This window comes from Pristiophorus japonicus, chromosome 8 (assembly GCF_044704955.1).
Source record: "Pristiophorus japonicus isolate sPriJap1 chromosome 8, sPriJap1.hap1, whole genome shotgun sequence".
NCBI classification, from domain to species: domain Eukaryota; kingdom Metazoa; phylum Chordata; class Chondrichthyes; family Pristiophoridae; genus Pristiophorus; species Pristiophorus japonicus.
In genome coordinates, this window is record NC_091984.1 from 109,297,473 (window position 1) to 109,311,208 (window position 13,736).

Sequence of the window (13,736 nt, forward strand, 5' to 3'; positions counted from 1 at the left end):
CCTGACCACATCCCTGCTTGTGTCCTCCTGTGCAATGTGTAACCAGGCTGTGTTCGTCCTGGGATGGTCTCTTCCACCCATTGGAAGGGAACAGGGCCTCCCTGCGTGCTGTGACTCCCTCCATAAGTATATGGAGAGTCATGGGAGAGCCTGGGTACAACCCTGTGTCTGTGCTTGCAGCACCTCAATGCCGTAGAACACTGACAACACAACTGTCAAAATTAATTTAGGCATGGTCCCTTTAAGGAAACCGCCTGATGACGTATCATCAAATGATGTCATCAGACCCGCCTCCTGTAATTGGCTGGGAAACTCACAGGGCGGGCTTAACAAGCCCAATCAAGGGAAATTCATTTCAGAGGCCGGGATAGAATCAGCAGCGGGGTTGGGACCCGCCACCGACATTGCCCGCCACGGATCCGTTGAGGGCAGAAAAATCGCGGCCATAGAAACAGATATGCATATGAAACTTTGAATGTAAGATTTAATAGTAACTTTTGAAAGGAAATTGGATAAATACTTGAAGGGAAAGGTTTGCAGGGCTATGGGCAAAGAGTGGGGGAGTGAGACCAACTGGATCGCTCTATATCAAAGAGCCAGCACAGGCTCAACGAGCCAAATGGTCACCTTCTGTGCTTTATCATGCTATGATTTTATGATTTTAAGTAAAATAAATGGACATCATATAATGCCAACTACCAATGTATTGGCATGAGATAAAGATCATTTCTAAATCAATCGCAACCTTAGAATGGGAAACATGACAGTGATATCTATGCACAACTGGGAAAGAAAGAACGTGCCTGTTATCGTAGAGTGGAGATAATGTTAACAAAGTGTATCATACTGACATTTATCTCAAGGACATTTCAGCAGATGAAACAATAAACTCTAAACGTACAGATTAGATGTTGTTGAAGCATCTGGAGTGTTGCATGTAATGTTGGCCACACTAACTTCAGAAGCATCTTGATGTGATGGAAGGAAAAGCAGAGTAAAAACTATCTGTTTCTGGGATGCATGTCTGAGTTGTGGACAAAGAAGCTGAGAAGTGAACTGATCCAAGATTTTACAACACTGAGAGGAATGGATAATGTAGCTGAAAGCAGGCTGGATTATTTACTATAGACTGTGAGTGCAAAACTAGAGCTTTGCTGAACACCTCCGTTCAGTCCGTAAGTTAACCCTGAGCTTCCGGTCGCCTGTCATTTTAATACTCCACTCCACTCCCACTCTGATATCTCCATCCTCGGACTCCTACACTGTTCCAATGAAGCTCAACGCAAGCTCAAGGAACAGCACCCCATCTTTCGTTTAGACACTTTACAGCCTTCTGGACGCATCGAGTTCAACAATTTCAGAGCATAACCTCTGGCTCCCTTTCCCCTCCCTCACCTTATGTTTTTTTTTCTTCTTTCTTCTCTTTTTTTCTCTTTGTCTCCAATGGCAGCTGGTCATTATTCCGCCATTCACACCCTATCCAGATTAACCTTTTTTCTAACTTCTGTCATTACCATTTCAATTCGGCCCATCATCCCTTTTGTCTCTCTAATCTCTCCTGCCTTCCACCCTATCACAGACCTTCCCTTTTGTTCTTTCTCCCCTTCCCCTTTCAGTGCTTAAAAATCTGTTCTTTTCAAACACTCTCCAGTTCTGACGAAGGGCCATCGACCCGAAACTTTAACTTTGTTTTTCTCTCCACAGATGCTGCCTGACCCGCTGAGATTTCCAGCGAGTCAGGCAGCTGTTTTTATTTCAGATTCCAGCATCCGCAGCATTTTGCTTTTGCATAAAATGAAGAAGCTTCAAGCAAGGCATGCGATTAAAAGGATTCCGCACCTCATAACGGTGGACTCTCCACTAAAGCAGCTAATGCTCTGTTAATTGACACCCTTAAATGAAGGACTGGATTAACATCTGGCTAGGATGGGGTGGAGAGTCATGAGGATGAATTGCATATAGAGATGACTGAATGCCGTGTGGGTCAGAATGACTCCTGAGCTGCTGTAACCGCCTAAAGGTAACGTCAGGAAGGATGATAAACGTGGGCTATGAGGCTGGGTAGATAGCTGCCAGTTTTGCTTGATTTGACTATGAAGGAGCTGCAATGGAGCTCAATAGGCTTTGTGAAGGGAGCAGCTGGATAAATCCAAAGCTTTTTTCTTGTTCGCCGCATTAGGTTTTTAATCGACAGGTAGAAGAGAGGGAGGGAGGGGTTCCATTACTCTCATAGCTGATTACAGCTATTAATGCAACAGGGATTCAACATAACCATTTCGAAAACCTGTGCGCAATAAAACACAAAACAGCAAAAAACAAATAAACACGACTAATTCTGTAAGAGTCATCATAGGCAGTCCCTCAGAGTGGATGATGACTTGCTTCCACGTTAGAAATGAGTTCTCAGGTGACTGAAGAGTCCAATGCGGGACCTACAGTCTCTGTCACAGGCGGGGCACATGGTGGTTGAAGGAACAGGGGGTGGGGAGCCTGGTTTGCTGCACGCTCCTTCCGTTGTCGACGCCTGGCTTCAGCTTCTTCTCGGCAACGAGACTTGAGGTGCTCAGCGCCTTCCCGGGTGCTTTTCCTCCACTTTGAGTGGTCTTGGGCCAGGGATTCTCAGGTGTCGATGTTACATTTTTTCAAGGAGGCTTTGAGGGTGTCCTTGAAGCGTTTCCTCTGCCCACCTGGGGCTCGCTTGCCATGTCGGAGCTCCGAGTAGAGTGCTTGCTTTAGGAGTCTCGATGCTGGGGATGTTGGCCTAAGCGAGGACACTGACGTTGGTGTGCCTATCCTGCCAATGGATTTGCAGGATCTTGCGGAGGCAGCATTGGTGGTACTTCTCCAGTGTTTTGAGGTGCCAACTGTACATTGTCCATGTCTCTGAGCCATATAGGAAGGCGGGTATCACCACTGCTCTGTAGACCACGGGCTTGGTGCCGGGTTTGAGGTCCTGGTCTTCAAACACTCTCTTCCTCAGGTGACCGAAGGCTGCACTGGCGCACTGAAGGCGGTGTTGTACCCCATTGTCTATGTCTGCCCTTGTTGACCATAGGCTCCCGAGGTAACGAGGTCCACGTTGTCCAAGGCCTCGAGGGCAAGAGAGCAGCTCTACAGATGTCTGAAGGCCGAGATCCAATAGAAAACCCATGACCTAAAGAACAGATGGTGGATAGAGAAAGCTCAAGAAATCTAGCAGCTAGCCGACAACCACGACGTGCGAGGATCTTCAGCGCAATCAAGACGACCTATGGCCCAAGCACCCAAGGCCCTACCCCACTACTGGCCAAGAATGGAGAGGTGCTCACCAAGGACAGAGAGGCAGCCAGCGCCCATTGGAAGGAGCACTTTGAGATCTCCTCAACCGACGTGAGTGTCCTCGACTCAATCCCACAGCATACCACCCGCCATCATCTCAGCACAACCCCAGCCCGGCACGAAGTTGAAAAGGCCATCTGACAACTGAAGAATAACAAGGCCTCAGGAACAGATGTAAGAGTATCCACAGAACCATTACACATTTCCTTCAGTAAAACAGCATCCATTTCCGCATAATCATATTTCCCAAGAATAATTTAGGTAGATGTACAAACTATTCCTGAAAATTCATTTTCCTCACAAATCAATGGCTGATGGGCAATCATATCTGGAACAAGATTTTTCAAGTTGCACATGCTAAGTGTTAAGTATATTTTATATATGGACTCAGTGAGTTCACTGTGCGCCACTCATTGGGCCCGAAATTCAGTACCGCTGGAAAGCTGGTGCTCCCCCCACCTTTTTGTGGCCATTAGCGGCAAAATCTTTTCACCTCATATTCAGCTCCAAAAGTGAACAAATGGGTTCCAGCGCTAATGAACCCTTCCAAAGTGAATTTTTCAGTGGTGTGGCTGTCTTAATTTGAGCGTTATCACCACTGAGAAATTCAGCATGCAGGTAAAGGTTCTAATGAGCCAGCTGCTCCCTGGCCTTTTTAAAGGGCAGGGTTTGCAGCAAGGCCCTGAGGGGGGAAGGAGTTTGGAAGAATAGCTGGTGTAAGAGGTGCAAGGAGAGCCAACAGGTTCACTGATATAGAGCTGGAGACACTGATGGACGGTGTGGAGGACAGAAGAAGAATAGTGTTTCCTGACGTGGGGAGACCTGGCAGACAGGCAGTACATAATGCGTGGAGGGAGATTGCAGGGGAGGTGCCAGGAGGGTGCTAGCCGGTCTGTACCCAGCCATTCCAGGGTGGCAATAGGTCGACGCCTCCTAGCTTTGGGGTGACGGGGGTCCTACTCCTCCTCCTGCGCCTCCTCCTCCTCCTCCTCAGGAGGTACTGCTGGCTTGACATCCAGCGGCTGTCTCCTCATGATGGCCAGCTTGTGCAGCATGCAGCAGACCACGACGATTAAGGAGACCCGTTGAGGAGAGTACTGCAAGGTGCCACCAGAATGGTCCAGGCACCGGAACCTCTACTGAAGGATGCCTATGCATTGCTCGATGATGCACTTGGTGGCACAGTGAGCATCAGTGTATGTTTGCTGTGGCGCTGTCCTGGGGTTCCGCAGAGGAGTGAGCAGTCAAGTGCACAGGGGATATCCCTTATTCCCAAGCAGCCAACCGCAATCCTGATTCAGGCTGGTGAAGACGGTGGGCACACTGGTCTGGCGCAGAATGAATGAATCATGGCTGCTGCCTCCCTTGCCCGCTGCCTGTCTGCACGGTGCTGACGGCGCGCCTTCTCCTGCGTGCTGCCCTGCTTCTGACCCGGTGTACCAGGTGTCGCCCTCCCAACACCCCTCCCATCCTCAGGGTGAACCCTGCCAAGCAGGTCTCTGCAGCCCACAGGACTCCACTAAAGAGTCAGACCTGAAAGTTGTACAAAAGTACGGGGTATGTGCAAACCTCTGAGCAGAACTCAGCAGGTTTAATGGAGCCAAAACAATTAATAAAATTATATCAAAAGCTAAATACTGTGGACCATGGAAAATGAAATAAAAACAGCAATAATGAATAAAACTATATCAAAACCTAAATACTGCGGACCATGGAAAATGAAATAAAAACACTAATAATGAATAAAACTTTATCAAAAGATAAATACTGCGAATGCTGGAAAATGAAATAAAAACACTAATAAGTAATAAAACTATTTACCTACCAAAAGGCCCCAGCAGTGTTGCATTTGAGCACCGCATCGGAAACCTCGCGGGGGCACTGCCTGGAAAAGTCCTAGCTTTTCCTCGGGGAATATCGCTGTGGTTGTCCCTTTCCAGCGGCCGGCACGCTGCAGAGCTCGCCGCTGGAAACCTTCCTTTACAGCAGTTTCACCGCGTCGTTTCCAGCGGAAGTGAACACCGCTGAAATCCTCCCCGAGCTGAATATGGCTCGGGGAAGGAAAAGTAGCCGACTGCGGCGGCTAATCAACCGCCCAAACTCTGCGATAGCCATCCCTCCGGGGATGGTGAATTTTGGGCCCATTGATTTCTCTAAATATTGCCTTCTGTCCTGGCCGGGAGCTTGCAGTTACTGTGGAACTGCTCAGCTTAAGTTACAGTGGGAGATGTGAGGGAGTCAGTTTGTGGAAAGATTGCAAATGATATGAGCAGGGCTGTGTTCTGCTGTTCATTAATAAAAGTTAAAGGGTGATCATCATGTTGATGAGCAACTTGGGAGGGGGAGAGAGCCCAGAAGAACTGGGCAGGATGCCTGTCCCGATGATAACACACGTCAGTCACAAATGACTATCTTGGCTCACAATTGAGTGACGTCACCGAATAGCACATTTACAAGTAAGTCAAGAAATCTCCAGTGCCTCTGCGTTTCCTTCAGCTATCAAACCAATGCTACAGTACATTCCACAACGTGATCAGCCAAACAAGCGAATAAACTGAAAATATGAATTGATGACTAAAACAGTCACAGAAATATTAAGGCACCCTCGGTGAGATCTCGCACTCGGAAGCACAGAATATTTCCAACATTACGTGGAAACGGATTTGTTTTGTGCCTTGGTGGATGAACCGATGGAAGATCACGGAATCAATGTCAGTGTAATTGTAAATGATGTTTGCATTAGAGGCCTCATTCTCACCCAGGAACTGTCATTATCTCTGCATCATAAAACTCTTTAAAGAAAAAAGAACGACTTGGATTTATAACAGCGCCTTTAACGACCACCGGACGTCTCAAAGCGCTTTACAGCCATTGAAGTACTTTTGGAGTGTAGTCACTGTTGTAATGTGGGATACGCAGCAGCCAATTTACTCACAGCAAGCTCCCACAAACAGCAACGTGAAAATGACCAGATAATCAGTTTTTTTTGTTATGTTGATTGAGGGATAAATATTGGCCAGGACATCAGGGATTACGCCCCTGCTCCTCTTCGAAATAGTGCCATGGGATCTTTTACATCCACTTGAGAGAGCAGACAGGGCCTTGGTTTAACATCTCATCCCAAAGATGGCACCTCCAGCCCTCCCTCTGCACTGAAGTGTCAGCCTAGATGTTTTTTTTGTGCTCAAGTCCCTGGAGTGGGACTTGAACCCACAACTTTCTGACTCAGAGGCGCGAGTGCTACCCACTGAGTCACAGCTGACACGTTAGTGAGTTGACTTCTGCGAACGGTGCCAGTCGATTTGTGGGGCATTGAAGCATTAACTCGGCAAAATCACATTTCTGCATCACTGATTCACTGAGGCACAAATTCAGTTTAACAATTCGGTCAAAACAGGCTGCAGCCAGGTCATTTAATCCACTTCGCTCTGTCGTTCCTAGTTTTTCAATGAGGTGCCAGTTAGACCACAGGGCGGGATGGGCACAGGGCTTCTATGTCCGGAACCTTCCCAATAAACATGAAATAACTTTACAGCGGGGGCAGGAAAATATATTCCTACACCTTTAACACATTCTTCATTTATTTTTAGTGGATCCTAAATATATTTTCAAGAGAAAGGGTAGCCAGACCGAGCCCCAGTCATAGTTACTCCACAAGCTCGTGTTGCTAAGCCAGAAAGAAACAGCAGCTTTGGCGATGGCGCATCATATTTTCATGGTATAACACATTTGGTACTCAAGCACGGCTTAGTCAAGCACAGTTATGCCAAGTGGCACTGGATCTGTAAAATAAAGCTCCGTGTCCTAACAACAAGATTACCAGAGAGCATCGGGAAAGACTCCAAGTTTTTAAAATTTGAACAACAATTACTAGCTCTTGGAATAGAAAACCAAGTGGCCTCTTTGCGAATTGTGATTCTCTCCCTGGTTCTGCGCTTCATATCCTGGAGTTTATCTCCACAAAAAGGAGGCAGATAAATTGTGCTATTGAGAACTCCAGATTTATTAGCACTCAGACATTAATTAAGTGCTTGTATTGTTTGTCCTGCTGTCAGATCACCAGCAATATGATAATAAGCTTTCCTTCAACCACTGTCTGCCACACCTGTGACAGAGACTGTAATTCCCGTATTGGACTGTAGTCACCTGAGAACTCACTTTTAGAGTGGAAGCAAGTCTTCCTCAATTTTGAGGGACTGCCTATGATGATGATAATGATGAATAAGCTGAGTAGGACAGACCAATTCTACTGTGGTACATACCATGCTCAAAATCAGGTGGGTGCTGGCACCATTTGGCACCAGGGATGGAATGCCTGTCTTCACCGCAATGCAGAGTATGCTCTTCATAGCTTTCAAGGTTTCAGTGGTGTGATGGGGAAACATACTATTCGGCTCATATAGATCACCAGGTGCAATGGGCAACAACGTCATCCACTGCAATTACATTTGGTTCCAATCATCTGAGATTATGGAACACACCAATGATTGGCACAATACCCAGGAAGATGCAGCGCAAGTCTTTCTTACTGTAAACAACGTCCTTCATCATGCCCTGCTGTATTTGCCCAGCACTGCGATGCAGTCGCTGAAAATGCACCATTATTATGGATGTGTGATTAGTTGAAAGAAACCCCAGGAAATCTGAAATAAAAACAAGGAAATGCACAGCCGGCCATTCAGTATCTGAAGGAGGGAGAGATTCCAATGAACTTCAGTTCCAATGAAGAGTTGATTGAGCTGCAATGTATCTTAATTTTTTTACTTTGAAATCTGTACTTTGCCATTCATATCTTGCACAATGAAAATTGATTTCTAATGCAGCGGGGGGAGGGGGGTAATTGCGTAGCGCCCCGTTTGGGGGTGGTAACAGCCGTTAGGTGGGATTTCCTGCACCAGGCGCGGAAGTCCCACCCCGCTGGCGATATTGGGATTACCGTCCCCGAGAGCAAGTGGAGCGCTGAGTAACGTGCTCCACTTGCTCTGTGGAGTGCCAGGCTGATGGGCCGCAATCGGTAAGTAGGCCAATTTTTTTTCCCCAAGGCCCCTCTCCTTTAATGAGCACCCTGCGAGTGGCCAACAGCCTGGTACGCATTCTCTGAAACTGTCACTGTCATTGCCCGGCGCAGCTCGGGTGGGGGGGGGAAACAGATTGCTGCGCATGGTGATGACGTCACCATCGTCGGCGTAGTGGAGCGGGGTGCTATCGATTACCGGCGCCGATAAACTCACACGGAATTTAGCGGGAATCGTTAGCGGCATCACGCTCGGGCGAAAAGTAATTTGCGCCTCGTTAGTGACCCTGCTAACAGGAGATGCAAATGATCTGAATTTCTCCAGCATCTTTCTATCATAATATGGTTTGACATCCTTTCAAATAAAAAGCTTCATAAAATCAGATACGGTATACGCTTGTGTGTGATTCAAGTTATGCTGCTGCCCATAATCTGAATCGCTCTGCTCACCAAGGGACTGCAGCAGTTCAATTAGGGATAAGCAATAAATGCTGGTCTTGCCAACGATGCCCACATCCTAGGTCCAAATAAAAACATGTAGGCCTGGTAAAACAATGCACCATCATTTAAAATCCTTCAATTAGTTCTTAAGAAACTTGATGTATTCTTCCCTCAAACACCAGTGCAATTTCCACAACAATCAACTCTAAAATATCTAGAACATAAAAACATAAGAATTAGAAGCAGGAGTGGGCCATATGGCCCTTCAAGCCTGCTCCGCCATTCAATGAGATCATGGCTGATCTTCAACCTCAATCCACTTTTGCACCTGATCCCCATAGCCCTTGATTCCCACTATTGCTTTAACATACAACAACAACAACTTGTATTTATATAGCACCTTTAACATAGTAAAATATCCCCAGGCAATTCACAGGAGTGTTATAAGTCAACAAAAATAATTGACACCGAGCCACATAAGAAGAAATTATGGCAGATGACCAAAAGCTTGGTCAAAGAGGTAGGTGTTAAAGAGCATCTTAAAGGAGGAAAGAGAGGTAGAGGGGCGGAGATGTTTAGTGAGGGAGTTCCAGAGCTTGGGGTCCAGGCAGCTGAAGACAGGGCCACTGATGGTTGAGCAGTTATAATCAGGGATGCTCAAGAGGGTAGAATTTAAGGAGTGCAGACATCTGGGGGGGTTGTGAGGCTGAAGGAGATTACAGAGATAGGGAGGGGTGAGGCCATGGAGGGATTTGTAAACAAGGATGAGAATTTTGAAATCATTACTTTAGAATCAATATTGAAGCATTGTTTATTAACCTAACTGCAGTAAGTCTATACCTTATCCATTCAACATCACCATTCCCCAAATCTCGTTTTGACTAATGGCCTTGATTCTTGATGGTCACAAAGGGTTAAGGCGTGAATCCAAAAGAGAAGTATGGGTTAAATGCATAATCTTATGGCACTCTAGCTCCAAGTCCAGAGGGTGGAAGTGCAGGGAGTAAGGATTCACCTTGTTAATTAGTGATGATAACACATATACAGAACTTATAGATCTAGGAACTGCAAGTAAATGGAAAGTGAAGGATTATTCTATTTGGTAATTTAATGTTTGATGGGGAGAAGATTTGAACATTCTGCAAATGCTTCACATTACAACAGTGACAGCACTTCAAAAGTACTTCACTAGCTGTGAAGCACTTTGGGACAGCGTGAGGTTTATGAAAGGCTCTATATAAATGCAAGTTCTTTCTTTTAATTGTTCTGTAAGAAATACCATGGGAGAATTGTAACACCCCAATGATGGGTGGGAGAGGGTCTGGGGGTCAAATCTGTAAAAATGTGAAACCCAACCCGCCACAACTGGGCCTATCGCTCCCCCCATTCCCGCAGCAGGTTAGGGGCATGTGAGTAGCCCACTCTGGATGGACGGCTCAGCAATTACAACATTTCAATGAGGCTCCGTTCCTCAGATATTGGCAGACATTTAAATTTCACGGCTGAGGGTCGGGTTTCCTGGGGCTCTGGAAACTGGGCAGTGTATACCATATCTGACTTTGTGATGCCAGATCCAGCAGCTAAATGCTTTTCCGGCACTGCTTGTGGTCCAGGAGGAGCAAGAGTTCTTCCCCTCATGTAATTCTCCTGTCGCACAAATCTGCCTCCCTCTCCTCAGTCACTCCCCCGTGATCCATCTCCCCCCCACCCCCCCCCGACTCCCGGCGATCTCTCTTGCCATCTGCAATGAACTCCCCACGATTTCTCCCCCAACCCCCGCGTGGTCTCTTTCACTCTCTGGGGCCGAAATTGCCCCGCCCAAAAACGGGTTGCATGCGCCCCGTTTGAGTGTTCTCACCGCCGTGATGGTTGAGGTGGCCTCGAGCAAAATTCCGCTCTTTGTTTTTTTTTCAGTCGGATCTGGAAGTCGCTCTTAATGGGGGCGGAAGTTGGGGGGGTGTAGTGACTGCCGCGATGATGTCATCACGGCGCCACGTCACCACGGCTCTCCCCTCCAAGATCGAACTCTCTCGCTCTCTCTGCCCGCACACAATCTCTCGGCCCCCGGGATCTTTCTCCCTCTCGCGATCTCTTTCCCTCCTACGTTCTCTCATCCATCCCCCCACAACCCGCAATGGCCCTACTGTCACCCCTGTTTGAGATTGGCTGACTCAGCACAGACTGAGAATTGGACCAAGAACCACTTTGGTCCACACAGCTCAGTTACTCACTGGGCTCCTGCGCAAATGGGGAATAGTAAAATTATTTGTTCCATTACATTGAAGTATTGGGAATTTTTATGCCTTCATCTGTCAGCAGATGGTGCTGTACCTTTCTTAATACAAAGCATCGTCCTCTCAGGAGGTTTGGAAGCTGTCAGTCATGTGCACAAAGCTCCCTTGGTTTGATACCACGCTGGTGTGCTTACTGCATGCTGCCAGCAGGTGGCTCTCTACTTGTATTGAAATACAAGCCAGGCTGCAGGGAGCCCATGGCCTAGTTCCCATGATGCTTCTTGTTTTGTTTATTTTATGTTTTCATTATGATTTCAGCAGTTTTGCTGCTGCCCCTATCTGCAAACTTTCAACAGAAAATGTGTTCTCATCATTTCCACGGCTGGTAAACGCCCACAATATAAAACGTTCCTTTTAGACCTTAACATGAATGTTTTAATAGCCAGTTCCAGTAACTCCAATGAGTTTAAACACTTTAGATCTTAGCCACCGCTCCCATTCTCAGACCGCAGGCTCCAGAGCCACTGGGAGTGGAGGAGGTGTGAGCTGGTGTTGGGGAGGGGATCCCCTATTGGTACGCGGCTGGCCAATGTTGTCCGATCCCCCCCACCCCGGGTCTAAGCACCTTCCTCAGCCACATTCTTGGGCCACGGGAGCCTCTTTGCCAGATTTGCTATGTTTCCCTCCCTCTCTGCTATTTTTCTGTAATCATTTACCCATCTATTGTTTTTTTTCTTGCCCCATTACCACCCCCTTGTGCCTTGCACCATCATCCCTTTTGCCATCGAATCACTCCTGTCTTTCACCCTATCATAGACCTTCCCTCTTGTTCTTACCTCCCTTCCCATCCCCCTGACTTTTCCCTGGCTCTGCACTTCCTTAATAACAGTAAAATCTCTAACACCTTCCTGTTCTGATGAAAGTTCATCGAACTGAATCATAACTCTCTCTCCATGGATGCTGCCTTACTGCTGAATGTTTCCCAGCATTTTCTGTTTTTAATTCTAATAGCCAGGCCTTGTCAAACCCTTTGTGACATGATGAATCAGCTATAAATCAAGTTAACCTACGAAACCAAACTGACAAATAAAGTTATGTACTAAAATACCACACATATATAAATAAACAACACTGCCCATTGGATATCATAGAATTGTACAGCACAGAAAGAGGTCACCCGCCCATCAAGTCTGCGCCAGTTCTTAAGAAAGCAATAAAGAAAGGAAGGACTTGCATTTATATAGTGCCTTTTACGACCACCAGACGTCTCAAAGTGCTTTACAGCCAATGAAGTACTTTTGGAGTGTAGTCACTGTTACAATGTGCAAAGAGCAATCCAGTTAGTCCCACTCACTCGCTCTTTCCCCATATCCCTGCAATTTTTTCTCCTTCAAGCGTTTATCCAATCCCCTTTTGAAAGCTACTATTGAATCTGCTTCCACCACCCTATCACTCACCACTCACTGCGTAAGAAAGTTTCTCCTCATGGTACCTCTGGTTCTTTTGCCTTAAATTTGTGCCCTCTAATTATCGACCCATGAGCCACTGGAAACCGTTTTTCTTTATTTATTTTAGCCAATCCCTTCATGCTTTCAAACACCTCTATCACCTCCATTGGCCAAATGAACTGCAGCAGCAACCATTTTTGAAAGAAGCTCGATACATTCTTCTTTCCTGGAAATCTATTGGCCAAAACACAAGGAATATACAGCATTACCCATGCAGGAGGTTTGTTATTATTGTTTCAGACTGACCCATTACAGGCGCAGCTGTTCGTGACTTGATATGTGTTTGAGGTTATAGTTCCCAGAGGGTATTTTAAGAATGCTATTAGCAAATACTTGTAGAGCTGTCTTTGGATTTCAGCAAGAGATACATACTGTTTCTTTATGGGTACTGTAGGGAAACTAGTAATGGTATTAACATTGCAGTCATTCTGTTATGTAGATCTCTTCATTTCAGTGTTAGCCATCTTGAATTCAAAGCAGGACATAATATTATTCACACGAAGAGAGGATAGCCGTGACAAAAGGAGAGTGAGTAAGGGTTGAAGGAGCAGCTAAAACACCTGTACTTATCTATCTATTAATATTAAACTCATTAGATATAACTTGTCTAAATTAGAAGCTAGCACAAATAGTATCACAGCAAAATGACCCTAATTAGGCAATGGACAAGAGACGGATCAGGACGGTTCCAAAGATAAGGATGAGGTGGATAATAGGGTTATCGGTAAGAAAAGACATACAGATGTTGGAAGGATAGAAATAAGAATAGAAACTCTGGAATTCCCTCCTTAAACCCCTCTGCCTCTCTCACCTCTTTTATTTCGCTCATTAAAACCTACCTCTTTGAACAGGCTTTTGATCATTTGTCCTAATATCTCCTTATGTGGCTCGGTTTCACATTTTTTTTGTTATCATTCCTGTGAAGCACCTTGGGACATTTTACTACGTTAAAGGTGCTATATAAATGCACGTCATTATTGCAGAAAATGAGGTGGCAGCTATAATATTAGTAGTAAGGCTATCTAATTAATAATTGCTAATGTGTATTGATGACCTCCTCAAGGTGAATTGGTAGATAGTGTGTTTGGACAGCTAAGAGAGGCGCTCGGGAATCACTAGAGACTGGGTTGAGACTCTTCACACTCCTGGTGCACGGAAACACCCAATTGTGCGCTAATCCATTCCATTCTAGTCATCGTTACATAGAAAAGTATAAAAGCA

General features: G+C 46.1%; 1 protein-coding gene across 1 annotated transcript in view; it reads right to left on the reverse strand.

The window, feature by feature from the left end:
• LOC139269154 (nuclear receptor subfamily 6 group A member 1-like) overlaps positions 1-13,378 on the reverse strand; it is a 371,389-nt gene extending 358,011 nt beyond the window's left edge. The window contains exons 1-2 of the mRNA XM_070888255.1: positions 13,327-13,378; positions 12,465-12,530 (exon numbers count right to left, since the gene is read on the reverse strand). Of these exons, the coding sequence (XP_070744356.1) occupies positions 12,465-12,530; positions 13,327-13,378 (118 nt within the window). The remainder of the gene's footprint in view (positions 1-12,464; positions 12,531-13,326) is intronic.
• Positions 13,379-13,736: the final 358 nt, after the last annotated feature.